Source organism: Solanum stenotomum, chromosome 1 (genome assembly GCF_019186545.1).
Source record: "Solanum stenotomum isolate F172 chromosome 1, ASM1918654v1, whole genome shotgun sequence".
Taxonomy (NCBI): Eukaryota; Viridiplantae; Streptophyta; class Magnoliopsida; order Solanales; family Solanaceae; genus Solanum; species Solanum stenotomum.
Window position 1 is genome coordinate 20463020 of NC_064282.1, and position 25465 is coordinate 20488484.

Consider the following 25465-nt stretch of genomic DNA (forward strand, 5'->3'; position numbering starts at 1 on the left):
AAGATTTGAACAGATTTTGAACGAAAATTATACTTTCTGTTTCAAAAAGAATGTCCACATTTTCTTTTTAGTCTGTTTCAAAAAGAATGACCCATTTTCTTTTTTGGCTAACACTTTAACTTCAACTTTCCACAAGGCATGTTTAAGGCCATAAGATTAAAGGAAATTTTGGTACATTTGAAATAAACTTTAATTTAGAACTACAAGATTAAAAAATCTTCTTTCTTTTCTTAAACTCCGTTCCAAGTCAAACTAAGACATTCTTTTTGAAACAGATGGAGTAATTACATATCATAGAAGAAGTTCGTTTTTGAAGCTAGCAACATATTATTCACTTTCATATATTGTTTTATACATTTTTATACAAGATAAATATATTTCATATTATCACACACTTATTTATATAGGTATATAAATATTGTATAATAATATAAGGATGTATAAATTAAATACTGATACAAAAAAATTAGTTATGTGGGATGAATTGAAGAAGTATGCAAGTGCAAAGTGTTATGTTGGGCCTACATTTTCCCCAAAATTTAAGCACAAGAAGAGAATGGGCTGTTTTGAGTGTTGGGCTTCGCTACAACAAATTTAGGGTTCATTCGCAGGAATGTCTCTATTTCGGGTGGTCTTTAATTTTTGCTTAATAAATTTATGATTTTTAATCTTTTATCTTTTAAGATATTAAGTAACTAAGCAGAGGAAAATACTCTTAATATTTTTTAAGAAAATCCCTAGACACAGGTTAGACCTTATAAGGCTAGGTTCAATTTTAGAACATTATGCCTTAAAGAAGTTCATATACTGGACTTTTACCCCAAGGCACAAGCCATGACCTAAAATATAAGTTTAGTTTTAGAATATTATGCTTTGAAAAATCACAATAATGAACTTATATCTTAAGACACAAGTTAAGTTTAGTTTTAAAACTTGATGTCTTAAAGGAGTCCATCTAGTGAACTTATGCCCAAGGCACAAGTTATGTCTTTCGAGGCATAAGTTCAATTTTAGAGTTTATACCTTTAAAAATTCATTCTATTGAATTTATGCCTCAAGGCACAAGTTATGCCTATCAAACTTATTCCCAGGCACAAGTTATATCAACTAATCTTATGTCAAAGTCAAAAAAAATAAATAAAAGGTTTGTCTTGCGAACTAGATAGTATTGAACTTATGTCCAGCAAATGTATACACTAAGAAAATTTGTCTTGCAAAATTAGGTCATAATTAAAAAAAAACTTTGGCTCACAATTTTTTATTAAATGAGCCGTAGATATAAAATTAAAGTCAACTTTAAAATAAAGTCAATTCGTGCAAAAACTTGCAAATTTAGGGTGATTTGTATAAATAACTTTAAAGGTGGATTATTTTGAACTTTTGCCCTTGATAACATAAACTATTTTTTACCTTTTACATTAAAAATTTGCCCATGAGACAAGGGGTGATCAAAATTCTGCGCTTAAACAACGTATACAACTTGTGCAGGCGGGTAGTTAATGTGTTAACAGAATATAGCTTGATATGATTTTTTGTTTATAATTTAGACAACAAGTATACATATTTTATTGTTAATAAAATTGAATATAATTCATGAGAAAACCAAGTCCTCTTTAATTAAAATTGCATCATTGGTACCAAGAACCCACTCTAGGTATTGGTTGTAAAGCCATTTTTAATGACAACTTTGATGTTATATATGTATATGTATGTATTCCTATAAAAAAAAAAGGAAAATTATTCGAATATTTTAATGTTGCACGAGGTATATATTTTGCTTCGTCGAAAGTTCGCTTGATGTACAAAGTTAAACCGAAACCTGTTGACTAAAACGATGTAATTATTTCTTTGGTTGGAATCAAAATAATCAGGTGTTATATGAAAACTAATAATTATAAATTTTGAAGGTGGTAAACTTGACGATAAATGAAACTTTTTTTTTTATCTATACTTTGGTCGAGTGAGCTACATACAAAAAAAACTAATATACTATTAAAAAAACATACAAATTATGGAAGAATAATCTCTCCTAAACAAATTTTTTTAATAACTACATTATAAATGCTATTGTGAAAGGAAGGATACTCAATTTGTAGAAGTCTAAAGTCTTTTCCTACGGAAAAATAGTTACTTGAATATGAAAGATTTATATTTTCCTTTTGAAATAGTATAAATCAATTATAATAAAATCTAATAAGGTAAGAAATTCAAAGCAAATATATCAAAATATTGTTACATTTCATAAAGTAAAATTTCGTTGTTTTTCACTAATCTGAACAAACATAGCACTATTTACGAAATTTTCTTGATTATTAATTAACTCATCTCATTTTAACCAGTAAAAAGTTATCTAAACCTTCCCATTGGAGACCCCAACCTCCACCAAGCATTTTGCTAGTCCAATCCCATCAATTTGTTATTAAGTTGTTATCATATATAGGGGATATAATTATTAATGTGAATCTTAACACCCAAACCAAACCAAACCTTAAAATTAACTCAAATAAAAAAAAAAAGATTATATAGTGAAGGTAGATGACATGATTTGATCATTATATTCGTCATCATCCCTAGTCTCAAAACCTATTTCTCAGCTGCAACGTAACGCAGACTTAATGGTTTAATTTTGTTATAATTAATGTAGTAATATATTTCGTATTGCTATAAGCTTTAAATTAAATTTCAACATCAAGTGAGTCTCCACGGTTACCGAAAACAATGACACTTTCATACCTTAATTTATGTTTTATGTTGGCCATGATAATTTACATTTCAACAACTAATAATCATTTGGTGTTTATAAGAAAATATATAAACATCATAAATCATCATTCATCAAGTTAATTAATTCTGTTCATGATTAGAAGATCCTGTTTTCTGGAATTGGCAAAAAAAATAAAATGTAAGAAGCTGTTCTACTCATGGTTATTTATATATAATATTATGCTTCTTATAATCAACATCTTGCTATTGAGGTTTAAATTGTTCTTTCTGTTTTTTTTTTGTTACGATTTTTTGTTTAGTTTTTGACGATTTAAATATGAGAGAATGAAGTTTATTCTTGTTTTTGGATTATTATATATTTATATAAATCTTAGATAAAGTTGTTCTGTTTTAGCTATACGTAAAAAAAAAAATGTTTAGTGAATTTGTTATAATTCTTAGGTAAAGTTTGAATTAATGACTTTTTGGTATACAAAATACCTTTGGGTACAATTACTTAGGTGAAATAATTGAGTGACTTTTAAATTATAAAAATGATAATTTAATAACGTTCGGTACAATACACTAAAAATTGAGCAATCATCTATAAATTAAATTAATAATGTTTATGATTTAAGACCAATATCACAAGTAGAAAATCAGGCGTTGTATGGCTTCATATAAAAAGCTACGTATTACTTATGAATGATCGATATGACATATAAATCACTATGAAAATGTGAAATTATTAGCCGCGGAATTTATCAGTAAACCCTGTCTAATTGGTTGCTAAAAAGCTCCTAACTATTTGATTTTTTTTTAGAATTGATAGGTTGTTAATACATAAATAAATAAGATTAAATTTAGAATTCTGTTGTGAGCTATAATTTTTTGTCCTTTACCAATTTCTTTTTTTTCTAGTAGTGAATGGAAGAATAACATTGACGAAGGCAATATTTTTATTGAGAGAATTTAATATTTGCGACTTTATATATGTAAAAAATAATTTTTATCTTAATCAACTCCTTGCTCCTACCTAATTCCGCCCCATGAGAGGAAGACTTGGCTTTAGTGGATAAGCACATTATGAAAATGTCAACACTCAATTTTCTCACTAATTAGAGATAATTTATAGCATTTGATTGGTTGTTTACTGAACTTCATTCACATATAACTATTTCTTGTTGAATTTACGATATTAACTAACTTAACAAACCATTAGCAACCTATGGGAAAATAATGGCCACGAATAATTCATTTATTATTTGATAAGCTACAAGATAATTTAAATAAAAGGTATATGATTAAAAATGTAGCTGGCTAGAAATATAAGCAAATGTTGTTACACATCATTAAGAAAAAAATCAATTAGGTTACCCAACCCTTACTATTATACNGATATTAACTAACTTAACAAACCATTAAAAACCTACGGGAAAATAATGGCCACGAATAATTCATTTATCATTTGATAAGCTACAAGATAATTTAAATAAAAGGTATATGATTAAAAATGTAGCTAGCTAGAAATATAAGCAAATGTTGTTACACATCATTAAGAAAAAAATCAATTAGGTTACCCAACCCTTACTATTATACGTAATAAATAATCATTTTCTTATTTAATTTTTTTATATATATAATTTGTTTCCCTCTATATTATTTATCTTATTATTATAATAAAGAACTGTACATAATATTTTTATCTTTTCCATCTTTGCATAGTAATCTTACAAATGGCTGGTAATTATGGCTCCATGACTTATTAATTATGATTTCTTGTTTGTGTCTATATACGTACGTACTTTTATAAAATTGTCTCTTTACTTGTTTCTACTTTCTACTTAATTAGAGAGTTAGGTGGAGTTGAAGTGAGTTTGTTGATTATTTTAATCACATGACCAAAATATTCTGATTATTTTAATTTTTGGAACCAATCAAAAGCAAAAATACTTGTAATCCTAAAATACAAGGTTAGAAATGAAACACGTGGAATTAAGCCCCAAAATACACTGTTAAAATAATATTCCTTTTAAGTTATACAGAAAAAATGTTGCAAAAAAGGTGATTTATAAGGAAAATCTTAGATAAAATAAAATAATAATGGCAAATAAATGAATAAATATTGTTTTGATCACCATGTTTTATATTTCTATTTAAAAACTCACCTCTTTTACATATTGCTCCTTATAAAACATTTACACAAAAAGTTTATATAGGAAAGAAATATAGTTAAACAAATATCCTATCTTAGTTTGAAAATCATTTAAAAAAAATAATCTTTTTGGACAATATATATGGAATTCATTAACTAAATATTAAACCAAAAGATGTTTGTTAACCAAATTAAATATATTTATCTTGTAATACTCATGCAGATCATTACAAAATTATAGATAAAATAAATTTTCTCTAGGTATAACAAAAATATGGTCAAAAGCTGTTACCCCACCCCACCCACCCAACCTCCAACACAAAAAATACATATACATTTGTGTGTATACATATGTATTTTTATTTCTTGTATAAGTTGAGCATATCGCGGGAAATCAGATAAAACTTTCTTGGAACACCTAATTTTCCTACTTCTATATATGGTTCAGAAGCTCTAGATCTACTTCTTCACCCCAACCCACCCCTCAAATCCCTCTTTTCTTTTTTTCTTGATAAAAAACACATCACTTTCTTTTTCTCTTTCATTCTTCGAAAGAAACAAAGCATTATAAGGTAATCTCCAAATCCAATGATGTTTATTTTGATAAGTGTGTAAGAGTTTCTATCATTTCAATAACTTTCCATCTTATATTATACTCTTTAAATAAATTGAACTACACTAGCTAGGCCCTGCACATATATACATATACTAATTACAAACATGTTTACCAACAAGGTGGTTGAGTGGTATTCCTTCCGTCATCCTTCATCCTTAATTAGAGGTCTCAAATTTGAGTGCATTTAGATGTGAAGTCATCTTTATTAGAGAACGTAGGCGTGAATTTCGATTTAATCGAGTTCCTGTGAGAAAAAATATTTTACAAACATGTTTCTTTTAATATATAATTAGTTAAGTTCTTGGTTAAAAGCACGATAAAATTCGTTATTCCCTTTTTTAATTCTTCTAATCTTTAGAGCAGGCCGGCATACATAGATTTGTCCCATATTCTTGATCTTTAATTATTTAATTACTTTTATTATTACTTTCTTGAATTTGTTAATATTATATTAAAGCATGCCTAGAAAGAAGAATTCAGTTTGTTTAATTAAAATTTTGTTCGTTTAATTATTGTAAAAATGAATTAGGAGAAGATTAATGGAAGGACAAAATCAAGGAGGAGGAGAAGTGAGAAGACTTCATATCATATATTTTTTGAGTAGAAAAGGTCGTATTGAACATCCTCATCTCATTAGAGTGCATCATTTCTCTAGAAATGGCATTCGTCTTAAAGGTTTGTTTTCTATAATTTAATTATATATAAATAAAGATTATTTTTCATTTCATTTTTTTAAATTGTGAAAAAATAAACGATTTATATTTTTTTTCATTAATGATTGGATTATATTATAGATATTAAGAGATGGTTGGGAGAATTGCGAGGAAAAGACATGCCTGAATCTTTTGCTTGGTCATATAAGAGGTTAGTTCATGTTTTTATTATAATTTCATGAAATTGTTTGCTTAAAAATTAGCTTAGTGTTCTTCTCTCTCAAAATGCAAATGGATACCCCTAAAGAGTATCATAGGTGATGAGTCGATATCGAGGTGTTAAATAACTCAATTTAGAATTTTTGGTAAGTTATAGTGAATAATGTGTTAGATTGCTTAGTAAAATATTTCTATAAACGAATTAAGAGTATATAATTCATGGATATATAGATGTGATAATATTGTATTTGAAATTTTGAATCTTTATCTATATCTATTAAAAGCAGAATCGTGGTATAAATTTCATAGTACAAGTTAAAACTTGGAGGCTCAGTGCTAGTGTTCACTAAATTTGTATGCATACATTTTTATCATTTAATTATAATTAATCAATATACATTTTTCCCTCAACTATATATCACTTGATCATGGTATAAACACGTTGAGAATTTGTGTATTAGGAAAAGTCTTGGATTCTCAATGTATCGGTAGTTTATTAAGAGTTTGATCCCTCCTAAAGAGTAACAGAGTAATGAGCCAATATCGATGTGCCAAATAATAATCCTCTTGAGAAGAACTCTCGGACTATGAATAAAGCATTGGAAATAATACGTCAAACCGCCTAGTTAAACTCCTCTACATGAATATATTTGTCATATATTTTATTTGAAATTTTGTATCCTGTAAATTAAAATCAGAATGGAGGTACAAATCTCATATGACAAAGTACTAAATTTAATGCTCTAATCCTCTAGTGGAAGTCACGAGAATCAATCATATCTCACCTCATTAAAGATCAATTCTCAATCAATTGTGCTGGAAATATATACTACTATATGATATGGAAATTTGGGATTTTATTTTATTTCCTAAAAATAGAAAAATAAATTGAGGGAGTCAAATATTATGATGATGCAGGAAATACAAAACAGGATATGTATGGCAAGACTTATTGGATGAAGATCTCATTACTCCAATATCGGACAATGAATATGTCCTTAAAGGATCTGAAATTCCATCCATCACCACAATTAAAGGTAACTATCCCTTTTTTCGAGTTACTTTCGATAGATGGTCACTAAATTTAGTCTCATTAAAGTCGGTAAACTAACTATTTGTAACACTAAAGTCGCAAAACTAGAAGGTAATCACAAATTAGGTTGTGTAATTTTTTTTAAATATTATCAAGCATATAAGTTAATTTATTTCTTAGATCACCAACATGTTTGCTAATCAACTTTAAGTAGGCTGTGAACAATATTATGGACTTGGGCATTTTAATCATATTCTAAGGGTACAATTAATGGAATTGTATAATTCATAATTGAGGTTTAATTTAAAATGGCAGCATGGTACATATAATTAAGCACATTGTACAACATTTCTATACTTTTTCAAAAGACAAGTGATAGCTTTTGGAAGAGAAAAATTTACTTGTCTATTCTCATTACATGATGAATATTGCCTAATATTTTTAGCATAAATTCACTTCATTTTAGTGTGGAAAAGGAAACTCAATAATTAATGATCAATATTTTGTACTCACTTACCATCACACTTCAAAAAAGGTAAATTTATAGATTTAGTGAATAAGATATCAATCAATATTATGTACTTACTTACCATCACATTTCCAAAAAAGGCAAATTTATAGATTTATTAGTGAATAAGAGAGTATTAATCAATATTAACATCTCTTAATTCTTATTCAAGAAAGAGTATTATTAATTGAACTTCACATTTATAAAAAAAAATGTGCAGATGTTTCATGTGGTGAAAAAGAAGTAACAACAGCAATCATGCAAAAGGAACAAACAAAACAAGAAGATCAAGATCAAGTTTTTCTCATGGATTCATCAAAGAAAATCTCTTTAGAAATCGAACAAGATTCTCAAAATAATATTTCTTCTGAAACATCCACACTCACCACAAATTCACCAAAATTCGAAGAAGAAGAAGAAAAAAAAGCTGGTAACAAATTCGAGAACAATTCTTCTTTTTCTTCTTCTTCTTCTTCTTCTATTTCTTCTTTTGGTTCGATGAAAACCAAGAAGAAAACAGAGGATAGTGAAGAAAAAATAGACACTAGTCAGAATACTGAAAAAACATCGAAAAACCCGAAATTCAATAAGAGTAGAAGCTATTCAAATGGAGCTTCAAGTATTTTCAGGAATTTGATTACTTGTGGCGCTGTTGATACTAATGACTCTGGAATTATTCCACTCAAAAAAAATAAAACTTCTGCTGAAAAAACAGTTAGTTTTTCATCAGAGATCTGTAAAGCTGATAAAATTGGAGGATCTCAGAGGATTTTTGGGACTGCTTGGAATCAACAACAGACTAATCCAAGGTAATTTTCGCATGGAACCACCTTAAGGGTGATCTGGTACACATTTTTTCGTTGGAAAATTGTATCCAAGTTAAATGTTAGCTATTATGAATTGTATATATAATTTTGCGTAGAGTCGGAGTCAAGGTTAGAAGTTTGAGATTCTTCCTCTAAAAAGGAAAAAAAGAGAAATTTACACTGATATGAAAAACATTTTCACCACCCTTTTGCGCTGTCAATTAATTTTGTTATAGGGTTTACATTTCACAAGTTAATTACATATATATTTATTTAATTTTTTAATACAAATACTGAATATACGGAGAAGTTATTAGGTTCGTTTGAACCCACAAATCCCCACCTAACTCTGTCTCTGATTATGTATACACTCATATAACTGAGTAGAATATCTACACATCCTTTGTCAAATTTCTGAATCCGCTGGTGAGTAGCTTAATTAGTTTGTTGTTGTTTGCAGGAAAAGCTGCGATGGGGCATTCAGTGTGTCAAAGAATAAAAGTGAATTTGGTAGTCGTAGATCAGTTTCTGCTAATTATAAGCCAATCCATGGACCCAACTGCTCGTAAGTTCCTTCATAACAACTAAATTAAATATTATTTTTTTCGTTTTAAAATAAATGGTATTTTAGTTTTTTTTTTTCATTTTATTTTAAAATATGTGATGTTTTAGGATTTAAAGAAGAAATTGATTTATTTTTCAAAACTATCATAAATCATTAATTAGTTTTTCTTTGATTAGGGATAAGTTAGTATAAACCCTTCTTGTTTTCTAGAAATCAATACTTTTAAGTTTTAACGGATATATCTGAATTAAAATAGCACTTATTTTGAAATTAAAATAGTATATCATCGGTTCACTTTTACTTGTTATATTTAATTTTAACACATTCTTTAAAAATATATTGACATGATTATTTTACCACACTATCCTATTAATTGATATTTAATATTAAGCCTTGAAAAATGTTACGAGAAATGGTAACAAATATTAAGGGTAAATGAAAAATAATAATAATTGTCTTTTCTTCGTATGCTAAAAATGGAAATGTATATTGAAATTGTTGCTAAGTATACCCTCTTTCACTTTTACTTGTCAACTATTTCAACATAGATTAATATATCAAGAAAAAAGATAATTATTTTTTTCATGTTTTATCCTTGACATTTGTTACTTACTTTTTATATCATTTCTCAATTTCTAATACTAAACATCAATTAATAGAAATATTATAATAAAATAACCATATCAATCAATATTTCTTTAATAAATACAGCAAATTCAAAAATAATAAATAAAAGTGAACACGAAAGTTAAAGTATGTCATTAAATTAAAGCACAAATACACAAAGTTTGACACATTTTACTTACTACCATGGTACCTTAAAAAAGACATCTATTTAATCATAAAATTATTTATCTAAATTACTTCATTGGGATCACTTTACTTCTCACATTTTTTATTTACACACCTCTTAAAAGAATTATGTTTTTTTTTTAACTATGATGCTTTTATATATTATCTTTAATTATTTAAAATGTTAATTTCTCTTCAATAAATAAAAAAGAGAGTTGATCCAAGTAATCACAATATGTGAGCGCTCTTCACTTAGATTTTCTGTGTAAATTAGAAAAATATACAAATACCCAAAATTATATCTTGATTTTCAAAGATAAGAATTATTTTGAACTATGTATTTTTAATAAATTCGACAAGTAAAGTGGTTTGGAGGGAGTGTCGTTTCTTAAATGTCAGCATAGTATTTAATTAATGAATGTGTGTTGCAGGCAATGTGGAAAGCCATTCAAGCCAGAGAAACTTCATGCCCACATGAAGTCCTGCAAAGGGATGAAAGCTCTGTCAAAGGGTGCTCATTCTGCTGCTGCTGCTACTGACAAGACATCCAAAAATGCACCAAAAATAGATTCTCTTTGACTCTATTAAATGCTAGCTTTCATTTTTTCTAAATTATTCTTATTCACCTTCTATTGGAATTAGATTATGTTTTTTTTTTAGAAACCTACCATGTATATTTTTGAGTAACAAGGTTCACAGGCAAAAGCCTAAGCAATTCAAGAATTCACAAGTAGTTATAAGCCTGAATTTCCATCTTAATCTCAAGTATTACGCCGTGCGAATCTGAGTTAGTGGAGGCAGTATGGATATCAGATTAAACAAGCAAAAATGACAAGACAGAAAAACTTTTGGTGATGAAAAAGTTTTTCTTTCTCCAGTTTAATGAAGATAAATTCTTCTTTACATTTGGATACTGAAGCAGTATGTCATATCTACTCCTCTCTAAATATCTTAGAGCCCCCAATGGTGTTAATGACCATATTTCAGGTCATTGGAACATACCTAATCTAATAGCATCTGTAACTAACAATCGAATTTTCAGGATGTCAGTGGTCAATAGCTAAGATCATAGCTGGTTACTTGCCTCCAAGAATCGAGGAGTCAACATGATCGAGCAAGAACCTATATAACTTCTGTTTTAATCCTTCTACCCTCTCATCCATTCTGTTACCTAACTTAAGCATGTCATCCAACCACTGATTGACGCTTTTGAGCTGACCAAGAAGATCTACAATTTCAGAATCTCCGTCTACAGTATCCAGCCCAACTCCCTTGCTCAATGCATCATCTAAGAAGTTCAAGAACCAAGCTCGAGATGAAGAAAGCAACTTTTCTGCTAAATTTGCGGCCTCTTTCAGCCCACTCCCTTTGGACCACTCTTCCCTTTCAATATTTGTTCTTCTTGTAGCTGGTAAATGCTGCTTCGGTTTAGATACTGATCTTCTTCCACTAGAATCAGGACCAGATGGCCCATTGGTTTTAGTGCTTTGCTTGATTATAGGCGAATGGTTTTCTGCTTCACTAATCTTTGGAGTGTTCTCTAGTATAATGTAATGAGATTTCTCACTATCCAAATTTCCCTTCTGGTCTTCCTTTATGAACAAACAGAATTTGGAAAGTTCGGAGTCAATTGCAGCTTGAATCCAAGAGGCCCCGTTCTTATTGGTAACGTTATGGCAAATTTCTGGAAAGGCATTCTGCAGACACAACTTATCATTGCCTTTCACTTCAGGAGTTTTCGTCACCAATGATTTGGTAAGAGACGCTGCTTTCTGCATGTTTTGATGAAGGTTTAAAAATTGCTCAACCAATTGTCCAGCAGGTACTTTCTTCGATGATTCACATAGTTCTGCAAACATACTATAGAGAAGTGTAAGGAGGAAGCTTACCTTCTATGTCTTAAGGGTAGAACACAGGTTTTGAAGAAAGTTACCACTGCCAATGTGATTTCAAACCACAATTAATACATGAAAGCATTCAGATAATTTGCTTCGATAAAGAAGACCAGTGTTCAGATAATATTCAATTCTTGGCAAACAACACCTGAACTATGTTCACTGAAGAAATAGAGAATGGGATATCCAGCTAAACACATAGATCGAAGAAGTTTGTCATTCAATACTAACTGAAGTCTGATTCAGGACATTGTCAATGTGATCAGAGTGTTGCATAACATACAAAAAGGTGATCTAGTACAACCATTCTTGCTTGTACATTGAAAAGGATATGACTAGATAAAACGTGTCTCTAAGGATCGCTTTTACTTTATTTCCAACTAAAAGATAAGGATATCTCGTAATGACAAGTGATGTGTAGCCTGTAGGTTAAGTACATGTAAGGGCATGACGCAAGCCAAATGGGACACTGCTAAAGAAAGGAATGCAACTACTCAAAAGGCAGCAAAGACCACATAATCTTGCATGGTACCAATATATTTATGAACCTAATGCAAGATAATATTGTAGGATGAGTAATCGGGTGGAGTGCAATAAATCTATCTAATCAAGATTGTCCCCACACAGGGGTACTCTAGAACTAAGCGAACAAATTATAAATACACACCAACAGAATAATAAGATTCAAATATTCAAAGGCAGAGCTTATATTCCAGTAGTTTCATGTCAGATACTGGTAAAAATACATGCGAAGCAGAGGCATCGAAATAAAGCTGAACCATTACCTCATGCACTGGATGACACCTTCTGCGGCAGCAGCTTCTTCTAATGCATGCATAGCAGATAGAAATGCAACATTCCTTAAACTTGTCACTTCCTGAAGAGATTATAATTCACAATTTGATACACAACTTCTTGAAGAGATTATAATACACAATTCGATAAGCAAGCATACCACTATCATAGACTAAAAAACTAAAACATTAATTCTTCGCATACCTTGCCAAGATCACGAACTGTTGATGGAAGTGAACTCCATGAAATCCTTGAGTCGGACCAATTTTTGAAACTGTGGGCCACCTTTGTCAGATTGCACGGAAGAGTCTCATCTTGTGAAAGCTCTAGATCTTTTCTAGCAGGCTTGCTAACTGCTCTTGGTGAGACAATAAGCTCTAGATTTTTTCTAGTAGGCTTGCTAACTGATCTTGGTGACACAATAAGCTCTACATCTCTTCTAGTGGGCTTGCTAACTGACCTTGGTGACACAATATTATTCCTACTTGTAAGCGGTGAAATACTTGCAGTTGAATGTCTTGGTGTTGAAACTTTATCTAAAGAACGCTTCTTCACAGAAGGAAGCTGCAAAACATCGATTCATCCGATTCAAACACAATCAACAAAACATAGGCATGGTTTTTCTCTTAAAAAGACTTGGTCAATATTATATGATACTAACTAAAGTTTCACATTCATCCAATAAACAACACCAACAAAATGATTCGTGATGACTCACCACCCGTACTCTATAAGACTAACATACTGAAGAAAGCCATATAACTACAGTCTACAGGGATACAGTTCTTAACATTTCCATGGAGATAAATAGCCAAGCTACTACAACGCGTTATAAAATCTCGATTTAGCATGAACTGTTTGATCCAGTATCCAGTCCAATCCATCCATTATTGTACAGAAAGAACCAACATTTTTAAGTTTAATCTAAACATGAACTTAATGTGATCTCTTTGAAGAACCAAATAAAGAAAAAGACAAGGACATTGAAATTAACCTAGTGTATTATTGTCTAACCATTTTTGCCCTAGGTTTACTAATTGAATCAGAAAATTGACCTAAAAGAGAAAACAAAAAAAAAATAACTATTCTAACAAACAGCATTAAAGCACCAACTTAATCACTAAAAAAGATAAAACTTTACAACAATGTCAAGCCTAAATTAAATGAAGTCACATTCTGCCAAAAGTTCATCAACAACTAATTTATGGGGGTAAACTTACAGAGTCCGAACCCGGAAACCCGGTTTTTGATTTGGACCTAGGTGTAGTAGCTCCAGCACCATTTTTCTCACCGGGGCTCCGATCCCATCCTCTTCTAACTGAATCCAAACTCAATCTCCTCATCTCTAACCCATCCACCTTCCCATTCCCAATGGACTGTCTTCTTGATTTTACATCTTCACTCACCACCACTCTGTTTATTTTGGTTTTCGCCTCGACCCTTTTCACTTCACCATTCTTCTTCCCTCTTTTCGGGTCGGGTCGGTTCCGAGCAGTGAGAAAATCACTAGAAATCAAATCTTTAGGATCCCCAACACATGGGCGCCTGTTGGGAACCGGCTTGACTCCACGAAGAACCGGAACAGGGGAACCGGAATCAAGACGAGTAACATGAATGAACTGACCCAGTTGGATCTTGTCACTCAGTATCAACTCAACATCTTGTTCTGATACAGAAACGTAAGCTGAATGTTGAGAATCTGATACCCTTAAATAAAATCCCCTGCTTTTCCATGGATCATCATCAAGTGAAGGAACAATACTAATCACCTGAAAACCCATTAAAAAAAAATATTCAAGTGATATACCAGCATTGTTATAAATATAAAAAAAGATTGGTATTTTTTTGGACATGCCTGAAGAAGAGCAGAGCGGTGTTGGCCAGCAACTTTGGTTTCTTTATCATCAAGATGTTGTAAGAGTTTAAGCAAAATACCAGGCGTTAGAGACGCCATTAGTGCAATGTAGATGAAACAGAGAGCAAAAATGAAAGATTAACAAACATGGCAAAGCAAGATTTGAGAGAAGGTATTTGGGGGTATGGGGAAGAGTGAGTTTTAGGCGAATCTCAAAACGGAAAAAGGACACGTGTCAGCTGGGGATGTGGTCTATAGGTGACAGAGTTGCAGAAATGGTACAGAAGAAAGAGAGAGAGAAGGGAGGAATGGGCACAGATATATAGGAAGGCAGTAGAAGACAAGATTCAACTAAAAAGGTAGTAGTAATGCTCCTACCTGGAGTTATTACAAAAATCATCCCTTCTGTATCTTAAAAAGATTCAAAATATTTGTCCATTTAGGGAAAAAGGATAAATATATTCCTGAATTTTTTAAAATGGTATGTCAATATCCTTCGTCATATTTTTTATCTATTATAGCCCTTGCCGTCCAATAATCAGTGCATATTTACTTCTCTCACTAATGAAACACTCATTTTGTACACGTGGCGCAATCCTAAGCCACAATCCAGTTGACCAATTTTTTAACCCAAATTTCAAAAATCCACTCATAACCCATTTAATTTACCCACAAATAAACTATGGACTAAAGCTCAATTCCAAGTTTCTTGGGTAGATTAAAAGAATTTTAACTACTCCTTTCGGCCCATTTGAATCTGTTTGACATTCAATACGCTGACATACAAATCTTGAATACTATGTGAGAGAAATTCTCCGGCTATGATTTTTAGGTGGGTATCGAAAATTTCCAGGTGCTATTATGACAAGGTGCCATAGGCAAAAGAAAACAAGTTGTGTGTGTGTGAGAGAGAAAGGATTCTTGATTTTGGGAAGATAAATAGAGTGGTTCTTCAGATGCATTCATTGATAAGGGATCTGTAAAATCTGCGATGGTGCCTATTAATAAGTGGCCAAAAATTAGGCATCTCAGTGAGAGCCTGGTGCCCATTTGAAGTTCATCAATTTTCACAAAAAATAATTTAAGTTATAACATGGGTGTTAAAAAAGAACCACACCATAAAATTTAAACTTTCTAAACATAGTAACAAATTGTATTATAAAATAGATGCAAAAGAAAAAGAAAAAGGGTTGCCGGAAACAATGGCGGATTCATCTAACTCGGCAGCAATATCCTCCGGTATAGTACCACTACCACTCCCAATATAAGAAGGGGCAGCAAAAAAAAGTGATTTAGGTAAAACTTGAGGAGGAGCTAAAGCTTTAGAGACTTCAAAATCAGAGAGACTCCAAGAACAAGATAGAAATTTCATGGGTTTCTTTGGTGTCTCCGGCGGCGGTGGCCGGTACATTGGCTGAACTTGGTCCATAGTCTATTTGTGGGTGAATAGAGTGGGTTAAATGGGTTATGGGTGGGTTATTGAAATTTGGGTTAAAAAATTGGTCAACCGAGTTGTGGCTTAGAATTGCGCCACGTGTATAAAATGAGTGTTCCGTTAGTGGGAGGGGTAAATGTGCACTGATTATTGGACGGCAAGGGCACTGATGGACGAAAAGTATGACGGAGGGTATTGACATACCATTTTCAAAAGTTCGAGGGTATATTTGTCATTTTTCCCTTTTTTAAATACAAATAACTTAAGTTGATATTAACAGAATTCATATCTCAAGAAATTAAATCCCTTTAGCAATTTTTTATGTTGGTTCTCTCTCTGCTACTTTTTTTAAATTTAACTTTATGCGAAGAACATTAACTTCAACGATTTAAAATAAAATTCACGAAGAAAAAAAATATAAGTCATAATTTTATTCAAGAGAGGATAAAATGAAGCATATTATTTCTACTAATGACTGATAATACTAAACTTTATTATAAAAAGAAAAAAATTATTACCAGTTAAATCCAAAGTTTGTACTCCAATGACTTCATTGAACAAAATTTATTTAATTTTTAAGAAATTGAAATTTATAAAATGGTAGATTTGCAATTCTTTTATTTTTAAAAAAATAGATCAATTTAATTATTCTATTCATTTTATTTTACGTTAAGAAATTTTAGTAAATTAAATAAAATCTGCATTGATTAGCATATTCAAGTGTGGACTCAAGTCATTAACAACAATTATATGCTTAATTATATCCTCCATTAAATAAAATTAGGACTTATATCTTCTTTTTTCATTAATTTTATTTTGAATCGTTGACGTTATTGTTCTTTTCATAAAAGTAGTTTGAAGAAAAAAAGGCGGGCATAGAGAAACAACTCAAAAATGGGTTAAAGATTCCATTTTACGAAGATTTTCGTTAATATAAACCTAAGCTATTTGTATTTTAAAAATGGACAAAGATTAAACATGATAAGTTTTTAAATACTTAAAGGACTAAAATCGGTAAGTTTATAGTTAAGGGACTAAAAATTGGTAAGTGTATAGTTAAGAGACCAAAGTTAATAAGTTTTTGAATAGTTAAAGAACTAAATCTGTTAAGTGTATAATTAAGGGACTATTTATATCATTTTCTCTTTATTTGTCTGCTATCTAAAATTTTATTTTCAAATATTTGTTTGACTATGAAATATGATCAAAATTTCAAAATCTGACCTTCAACTAATTTAAAGTTTTTTGAGTTTTTTTTTGGATTAACTCACAAAACTTCAAGCTAGTATTTGGCTTCGGTTTTTTAAATATTATGGGTAAATTATTTTTAGGTGAAGTTTCATCGTCATAAGTTTTGGGAGAAATATTTGACTATTTTATAAAATATGATTTATACTAATGAGTTCTAAAAATTATTAAAATTATCTTTAAGTTTGTATTAAAATTACATGTTCTGAAAAAATAATCTCATAACATAATTGATGACAATCAACAATCACAAAATAACAATAAGGGCAAGAACAATACATTAATCGCATACTCAATTTTGTCACTGATTCAAGATGAATTATAACCCATTAAAAATAAAGTGTCTTTTTTGTCAAGTTTTGAATAGATAGCAAAGAGGAATAGTTATTAGTGGAGTAATTTGGTAGATAAATATTGCTTGGATTAAAAAATGATTGGTGTTTTTTATAAAATATAAAAAGTTTGGGGTAATTTTTAATTTTTTAAAAATTCTCAAATATAAGAACTTGGTCCAAATACTAATTTTTTTGTAGTATTTGAGAACTTGGATATTTGACAAATATATTTGTCAAGTAATGACAAGTTGTATGACCAAACACTATTTTTTAAGTTATTTTTTCAAATATATTTGGGGCCAAACGGGTCCAAAATCTCAAAAATTGCAACTTCAGAAATCATGGCTAAAAGAAGTTAATATTTTTAGCGAGTTTAGTACTTTCTCCGTTCACTTTTACTTGGACGTTATATTAAAAGATAATTCTCTTTTTTCAAATTATACTCTCAATTTATAAACATTAAATTAACGTCTTTGAAAAATGTAATGAGTAAATATGTCTGGAACTCTATCAATTAATAGGGACAAAATGGTAAACTTAGTATATCAATCATTATTTTATTAATACATGTGTCAAATAAAAAATTGACAAGTAAAAATAGTTGATCATGTTATTAAAAATAGTTGTCTCATATTGGTTGTCTTACCTTACTAAATCAAGAAAATATTAATTAAATTATTTCTATATTGCCTTGACAATTAATTCTTTTTTTAAGTGTTCACATTTATTTATAAAATTCCAAAGAAATTTTGTAAGAAGTGAATTAGTAAAATCATCTTCTTATAAATGATTTCTTAATATGCATGTAAAAGAAATATGATCAACTATTATGAAACGAAAGGAGTATTCTATTTATTGCTGCTTAAGAAGTATGTTAAGACAATATCAGACAAGCAAAAATGATTAGAAGGAGCATACCTTTTGAGGTATAATTTGTGTATATTGTTATTATTATTTTTTTGACTGACTCATTACTTATTCACCATATATTTTTCTTGGGTTATTATGTGCGGGTTCGTGGAAACCAACTAGTAACAACAAGTTTGATCACTCGCCTTCTTTTTTCTTATTTGTGGCTTATGTGTGTGCTTAAGATGGGTAAAACTTGCTAATTAGTTTCTAATTGCCTTGCTAAACGTTTTCTTTTGAGTTACAGAAAAGATTTTTACAAAGAGGTCTTCTTTTGAAAAGATTTCTTAGATATTTGTGGCTGATTTTGAAGCTTTAGTAGAAGCCAGAAAGTGCATTTTTATTGCTCAAAAGTACAGCGTTTTGAGCTCGAAAATGTTGAATTTTGAGATCAAAAGAGGAGGAATTTAAGTGTAAAAATCGCAAGTTTTCTGAGGCTCAAAACACAACCCCTTTTGTGAGCTTCAAAGTGCAAATGTTAGCTTGAAAATTGCAGATTTAGAGAGCTAAAACAAACTGCATATTTACAACAGCTTTAGTGCAGGTTTTATGTGTATTTTTTTTCGAACAAAAATGCTTTGTTACGAGAGTTTTTATGGTGAGCTAGTTTGAGTTCAAAATGATGTATTTCTAGTTTGAGAAGGGGCAGATTTTGGGAACCTTTAGGGGGAGCAATTTGAACTTAAAAATGCATATTTTTGAGGTTAAAAAAATGCAGATTTTTAGCTTAAAAAATTGCAGATTTATAGTGCGAAAAAATGCAGATTTCACATACTCTACCAAACAGATTTTTAGCATAAAAAAGTGCAGTCCTTGAGAGGTAAAAAATACAGCTTTTAACAGCCCTATTGGGCAAATTTTTTGGTGTAGAAATGCAGCCCTTTACCTAGTTTCGAACACCATTTTGTGGGATCTAAAAGTATAAATTTTTGAAACTAATCACTATACTTTGAGAGTTTAAAAGTGCAATAGTTTGAGTCTAAAAAAGGTTTTTTTTAAAAAACACTACTTTCAAGAGAAAGAAGAACATCATTTTAAAAGCCGAAAATGGATGTTATAAGTTTTGCTAGAATTGTTACCCCGTTTTTCTAGTCTTTGAAAGTTTATCTTAACGGATAGGAAAACTCATGATTTAAAACTCCCAAATAAATTTGAAACTAGCTTAGAGGCTAAAGCAATTACCCTTTTGAAATATTTTTAAGGCTAATATATTTATCTTTAGAAATACCTTTTTTTTTAAAGAAAAACAAGTAAGAAAGTAGGCTCATATATCTAACAAAATAAATATAACTATAGAATAAGTCCCAATAATTATGCCCATTGTATATTCTTTTGACATCATCCCTTTCTGAAAATATATTTGTTATTGTCATTTTTTTTAATCGAATATTATAAAACATTTTAATTTCTTAACATGTTATTTCAAGATTTTAGATATGCTAACAGGTTTAAAATACAAGGTACATACATATATATATGTCATACGCAAAAAGGTACAAATTCTATATTTTTTTTAGTTTTCTCTATACGTAACTCATTATTTTGTTACACTTCATATTATTTTTTCTCATATCTACTATCACTTTTACTAATATTATTTATTTATTTTATAATTTATAAATCCCTACACTTAAATATACATATTACTTTACTACATATAATCTATCGTCAATTTGTCTATACGTGTAAATAAATAATAAGTGTTCATATGTTTTAAACAACTTACATGTATATACTACACTTTATAATAAACATATTTAAGATCACAAACTTTTATATAATATTTTAACATTTAGTATCATTATTATTTATTTCATTAAACTTCATTTTTCACACATATCACTCTATCTATTTAAACCCGATTATAATCTTATTTTATTTTTTACGTCTTAATTCTATATATAAATAAAACAACAAAATTTTATCATACATTTAAGTACATTTATTTATTTATTTTACAATATGATAAAAATACTACTGTTAAATCTATTTTATAAGACATATATATGTTGTACCTTGTATTTTACTCTTCTCTTAAACTAACTAACTTATCATTGATTTTTAAAGCAAATAAATAAACAAATTTTCCTAATCATATTTTCCTAAATTGAGTTTAAGGACTATCTTCAAATAGGCTCTGAGGGATGCTTAATACCTTCCCCATGAGTAATCGAAACCCTTACTTAGAATCTCTCTGGTTTCGCAAATCTAAACAGAGTTTACATTTACATATTTAAAAAATGGTTTTCCTAATATTTTCCTTAAAATTTAAGTGGCGACTCTAAAACAACAACAGAAACAATTTTTCCAAAAATCAGAGTGACAATCATATTATGCTGTGAACTGTTTCGGCCGGCTAGAAATGGGGTGCGACAGGTTTCATAATATTATGCCAGATTCCTTATCTAGTAAATGTAGGGATAGAAAAATTTCTTGATGCACCCTTTCACTATTTCTCCCTGCTATTTTGCAATTTATTTTCAACATGGATCAGGGACTTCATGTGTGGTCAGAGTGGCTAGTTTTTAACAGAGTCAATGCTCATGCTAGAAAAGGACTGCTATTAGGTCATATGCGTCTTCTCCTAAGGTACATTCTCCATCTTTTTATGATGATTAGCTCGAAAGATGTTGAATTTGTTTTTTCTTCCTTCAACTGTATCTCTTAAAAGTTCTTATAACTTAAATTGCTGGCTATTGTGAGTCTTTTTGCAGCTTCTCTGGTGGTCATGTGGTCGGTAATTTTATGCCTCATGAAGCATTTGTGCCTGGTGGAACCAATATTTTCCTGGTATAAACATTCGGTCTGATGGTGAAAATGATCAAACTTCCTCTTCTAAATCCTGATTAGCATCTAGTTGTAGTTTTTCAAAAGATTTTTTTTTGCCTAATACATAGTGTTTTACTCGAAAAAATAAAAATGAAAAAAAATGACTTGTTTTCAAAAAAATTGACTTAACTTATGATTTGAAGAGAAATCGATTTTCTAAATAGAGTCGCCAGTTAATTTTTGAAAGAAATTAAGAAAACTTGTAGTCTTTCAAAAGGACTTAAACAAAATAAAATCATTTGACATTCAAAGGGGGTTCGGGATTCAATTTACATTCCGAGAAGGTGTTAGGCTCTCGGAATGTCCGCTAACTTGCGGTTGACCAACGATTTGACTAATTTTAAAAATATTAACTAAGTAAGGAATACTCATTTTTTATTCGGACGGAAATAAACCTAAGGAATTTTTCGGGAAAAGTAACTCATATATTGCAAGACAACCAAATAAAATAAAACTAAGTAGTAAATAAAATATAAATATTTTAATTTGAACATAAAAGGAGAAATGAATATCTTTGGAGAATTAATTAAATTAAACCAAAAATAAAAATAAAATGTTAGTCAATCAACAAATAAAAAAACAAAGAGGAAAACATTGAATTTAGGCCTTTTGCCCAAATTCTAATCTGATGGGCTTCTGGCCCAAATCTTGTCCTAAATCTAAAAGATCCAATCCTTTAAATGAATTGACCACTACAGTTCGTTTGGGCCTGACCCAATGTATTGATTTGGGCATTTAGCCCATTTCTCCACCTAGACCTGCTGAAAATTTAAATGGGTTTCGGCCCACTTACTTCTTGTTCAACCTGTTGCTTTAATTATATTGGGCTTTGGCCCATTTTCGCCCTGAATCATCTGTACACAGTTAACTGTATATCAGTGTATACAAGCTCGTATTTCAGCATTCCATTTGCACTGTATTCCATCAAGATTGACTCGATAGCGGTGTTGGGTTTCAATCCAACTCCAAATGCAAGGAAAGAGTCTCGTGGACTCAAGGCAAGTGCCACATACAAAAAAGAATACAACAAGGATTAATATTCATACTTAAAGGGTGAGCCATGAATTATCTTAACAAAATTTGCAACTATATATAATAATAATAAAAAAAACAAGGAGTTAAGGAAAAAGAAAGTCACCAGTTGGTCATTAAAAAGAAAACTAAATATGCCAAAATCATGCTTAGACTATAAAACTAAATATGCTTAAATCATGCTTAGACTATAACATATGATAGTTGTGCTCAAACAAACCAAAGTTCCACTTAAAGAATTGAAACTTCACAAGAGAATAAGGTAACAGAGGTAAGCATATTGACAAAATGCAAGAACAAAACAGAGCCAACCATGAGCCCATCCTTTCTTAACAGTAACAACACATGGGGGAAGATATGAACTAATTGAAATACTACTAACACAAGATAACTAATAAAATAAAAGAAGGGAAAAGGGTCAAAAATACCCCTCAACGAAGTTAGTTTTGCCCCTGCTGTTACTAATTTCACCATATATACCCCTCATTTGACAGAAAGTCCCAAATTAATTCAAATTAACCCGAATTTTTAAAACAAGGCCCATTTCCCATTTTAAACCTAACGCCCCGACCCCTCTATCTTTTAACCCGTTCCCATTTACCCATCCATTTCTCATTCATCTCCATCAATTTCTTCTTCCTCAATCTCCTTAACCTTCTATACAATACTCATATCTCTGAAAAACCGTCGTCATTTCATCACTAAAAAGGAAAAATACTCCAAATTCACATCATCTTCATCTTCATCATGATCTTCTTCTTGTACTACTAATAATTCCTTTCCCTTAGCTGCATTTCGACCCCAAAACTTTCACCCAATTTCGTAAATCTCGCAGCCGTGTGGAGTTTTGATTTGAGATTTGGATCTAGCGAACTTGTGGTACTTCTCTTTCAGTTTCTTCAGTTTATACGCGATAAGCGCATAGGTGAAGTTTCCGGTACGGAGGTCGTTGTTGTTTGGGGATTGTGAAAGGGTTTTGAGGAGTGCGATTTCGTCAGTTTCAGTGAAGACTCCTGTGATTTTTTTGCAGCTTTTGTGATTGTTTTGGTGATCGATGGCTTTGGATTTCCTGGTGATTTGGGATAGTTTGTACGGTGGTTTACGGCGGAGGCGAATTTTTCCCGAGAGCAGAGATAGAACTCATTCTCTTTTACCCATTTTCATTTACCAATTCTCATTTAGTAACTTATTTTTGGAGTGTGAAGCTTTAGTATTATACTATAATTCATTTTGGTCTTTTAATTTGGAAATGCGATCCAACTATGAAAACAAACAAGCAAAGCTGCAAAGGAGATGCATGCAACACTAATTGAATGGTTTATACGGGTTAAAAGATAGATGGATCGGCGCATGGGTTTAAAATGGGAAATGGGTCTTTTTTTAAAAAAAATTGGGTCAATTTGAGTTCATTTGGGGCTTTCCGTCAAATGAGGGATATATATGGTGAAATTAGTAACGGCAAGAGCAAAACTAACTTCATTTTAACGGCAGGGATATAGTCAACTAATAAACTAAAGTTGAGGGGTATTTTTGACCCTTTTCCCATAAAAGAATGTATAACACTATGAAATAACATATACACTTGAAAAATTAAAACACTTATCATGATACACTGCCAGCCTAAACCACAAGTAAATAAACCTCAATCCGCCTCAAACTCTTTGAACACTGAGAAACAGGAGTGGGTAGGTGACAATAGCCGTCACATACACAATCTTTGCTTGACTATATAAACCAAAACGAACAGTATTTCCAAAGTCGAAGAGGCATACATCAAACCGAACCGAAGTCTGAACAAAATGAACTAACCTGATCGACACAACGAAAAGAAAGGAAGAGAAGAGAGAAAGAAGTAAACCATCCAACTTACAAGTTTGCACCAGTCGAGACACGAAACGAAATTCGATTTACAAATGGAAACAACCTATCTATGGAAACAAAATTTAGGACTTCAAATTGAACCACAAATTATAAACAACAAGAGAGATCATGTATTGAAGTAACAAGAGGAAATCACCTCGATGTTAAAATGGAATCAATCCAACTTTGAGCGAAAGAAATCGAAAAAAATCATTTCGAGCAAACAAACCAACTACATACTGATTTACGATCAACACTGAGTCAAAAGTATTCCCAAACACTAGCATATAAACAACTCACACATTAAGAATCAAACGGCAACACATTAACAACAAAAGGGACTTGAACCGAAATGAGTATTACCTTTAAAGGGGCAACAGAACCGAGACAGAACGAGCTAGCTACTAAGACGATTTCACCACCACAACGGGTTTAAGGTGAGGTAAGAAAAAGGGTTGGATTGGAATTTAGAATTTGACCCATTCGATTGCAGTTATAGCCAATTGAATTTAAGATTTTAGCCAAGTTGAGCTTAATTGGTGATTCGACTAAAAACTAAATAAGACGAATTAATATAAATTAATCAATGAGCTTCTTAATGTTAACAAAATAAAATAATTAACTTAACTATAAACTAAATAAATTAAAGTATAAACTATTATATAACTAAACTAATTAACCAAATATTTAACAAAATCTTTTTTGAGACGGTTCTCGAATATTCATAAACTATACTAATTATATATAAATTTATATAAAACATATGTATTATATAAAAATTATAAAAAGTGACAAAACTATTTAAAATAACTTGAAAAATATTTTGAATTTTATAAGGTCAATTATTTCAAATCGTTTGAAATTTAAGAAGCTCGGTGATTAATCTGTATTGTGAAGATACAAAACTGGGTGTCAACACGTAGTTGCTTTAACATTTTGTTGATTAGAATAGCTTCTATGCAAAATGCTGATTAGAATAGCTGCTATGCAAAATGTTAATTCATAGCTGCTTTAACATTGGATTTCAAAAGATTTGTTTTGCCTGATTAACATTGGAAAGGAGGTTGTTGATTAACATAGGTCAATTTTCAATGTCAACTCTCTATTTCGTTAGTTTTGGAGAGCTTTCCTATGACTTTATTGTTATGACTCAATTTTAGATTTGTTAGTTTTGGAGAGCTTCAGTTTATGGTGGCTCTGCTGTGACTTTATTGTTATGTAT

The 25465-nt window shown here is 30.5% G+C and overlaps 2 protein-coding genes across 2 annotated transcripts; one reads left to right on the forward strand and one right to left on the reverse strand.

Moving 5' to 3' along the window:
* Positions 1–5932: 5932 nt before the first annotated feature.
* On the forward strand, positions 5933–10629 carry LOC125846272 (protein SOSEKI 1). Its single transcript, XM_049525655.1, has 6 exons — positions 5933–6149; positions 6269–6338; positions 7265–7383; positions 8108–8696; positions 9154–9258; positions 10482–10629. The coding sequence occupies exons 1-6, from the start codon at positions 6014–6016 to the stop codon at positions 10627–10629; spliced, it is 1167 nt and encodes a 388-aa protein (XP_049381612.1). The 5' UTR covers positions 5933–6013.
* Positions 10630–10993: 364 nt separating this feature from the next.
* LOC125877120 (uncharacterized) lies at positions 10994–14893 on the reverse strand. Its single transcript, XM_049558446.1, has 5 exons — positions 14596–14893; positions 13961–14509; positions 12945–13304; positions 12731–12822; positions 10994–11910 (listed from the first exon to the last, which is right to left on the reverse strand). Exons 1-5 carry the CDS (start codon positions 14692–14694, stop codon positions 11127–11129), a joined length of 1884 nt encoding a protein of 627 aa, XP_049414403.1. The 5' UTR covers positions 14695–14893; the 3' UTR covers positions 10994–11126.
* Between the last annotated feature and the right edge of the window lie 10572 nt (positions 14894–25465).

Coding starts and splice junctions, on each gene's coding strand:
- LOC125846272 (XM_049525655.1), top strand. CDS start 6,014: ATGGAAGGACAAAATCAAGGAGGAGGAGAAGTGAGAAGACTTCATATC. Junction 6,150..6,268: donor AAATGGCATTCGTCTTAAAG/GTTTGTTTTCTA, acceptor ATTATATTATAG/ATATTAAGAGATGGTTGGGA. Junction 6,339..7,264: donor TTTGCTTGGTCATATAAGAG/GTTAGTTCATGT, acceptor ATGATGATGCAG/GAAATACAAAACAGGATATG.
- LOC125877120 (XM_049558446.1), bottom strand. CDS start 14,694: ATGGCGTCTCTAACGCCTGGTATTTTGCTTAAACTCTTACAACATCTT. Junction 13,305..13,960: donor GGTTTCCGGGTTCGGACTCT/GTAAGTTTACCC, acceptor GATGTTTTGCAG/CTTCCTTCTGTGAAGAAGCG. Junction 11,911..12,730: donor GGTGTCATCCAGTGCATGAG/GTAATGGTTCAG, acceptor ACTTCTCTATAG/TATGTTTGCAGAACTATGTG.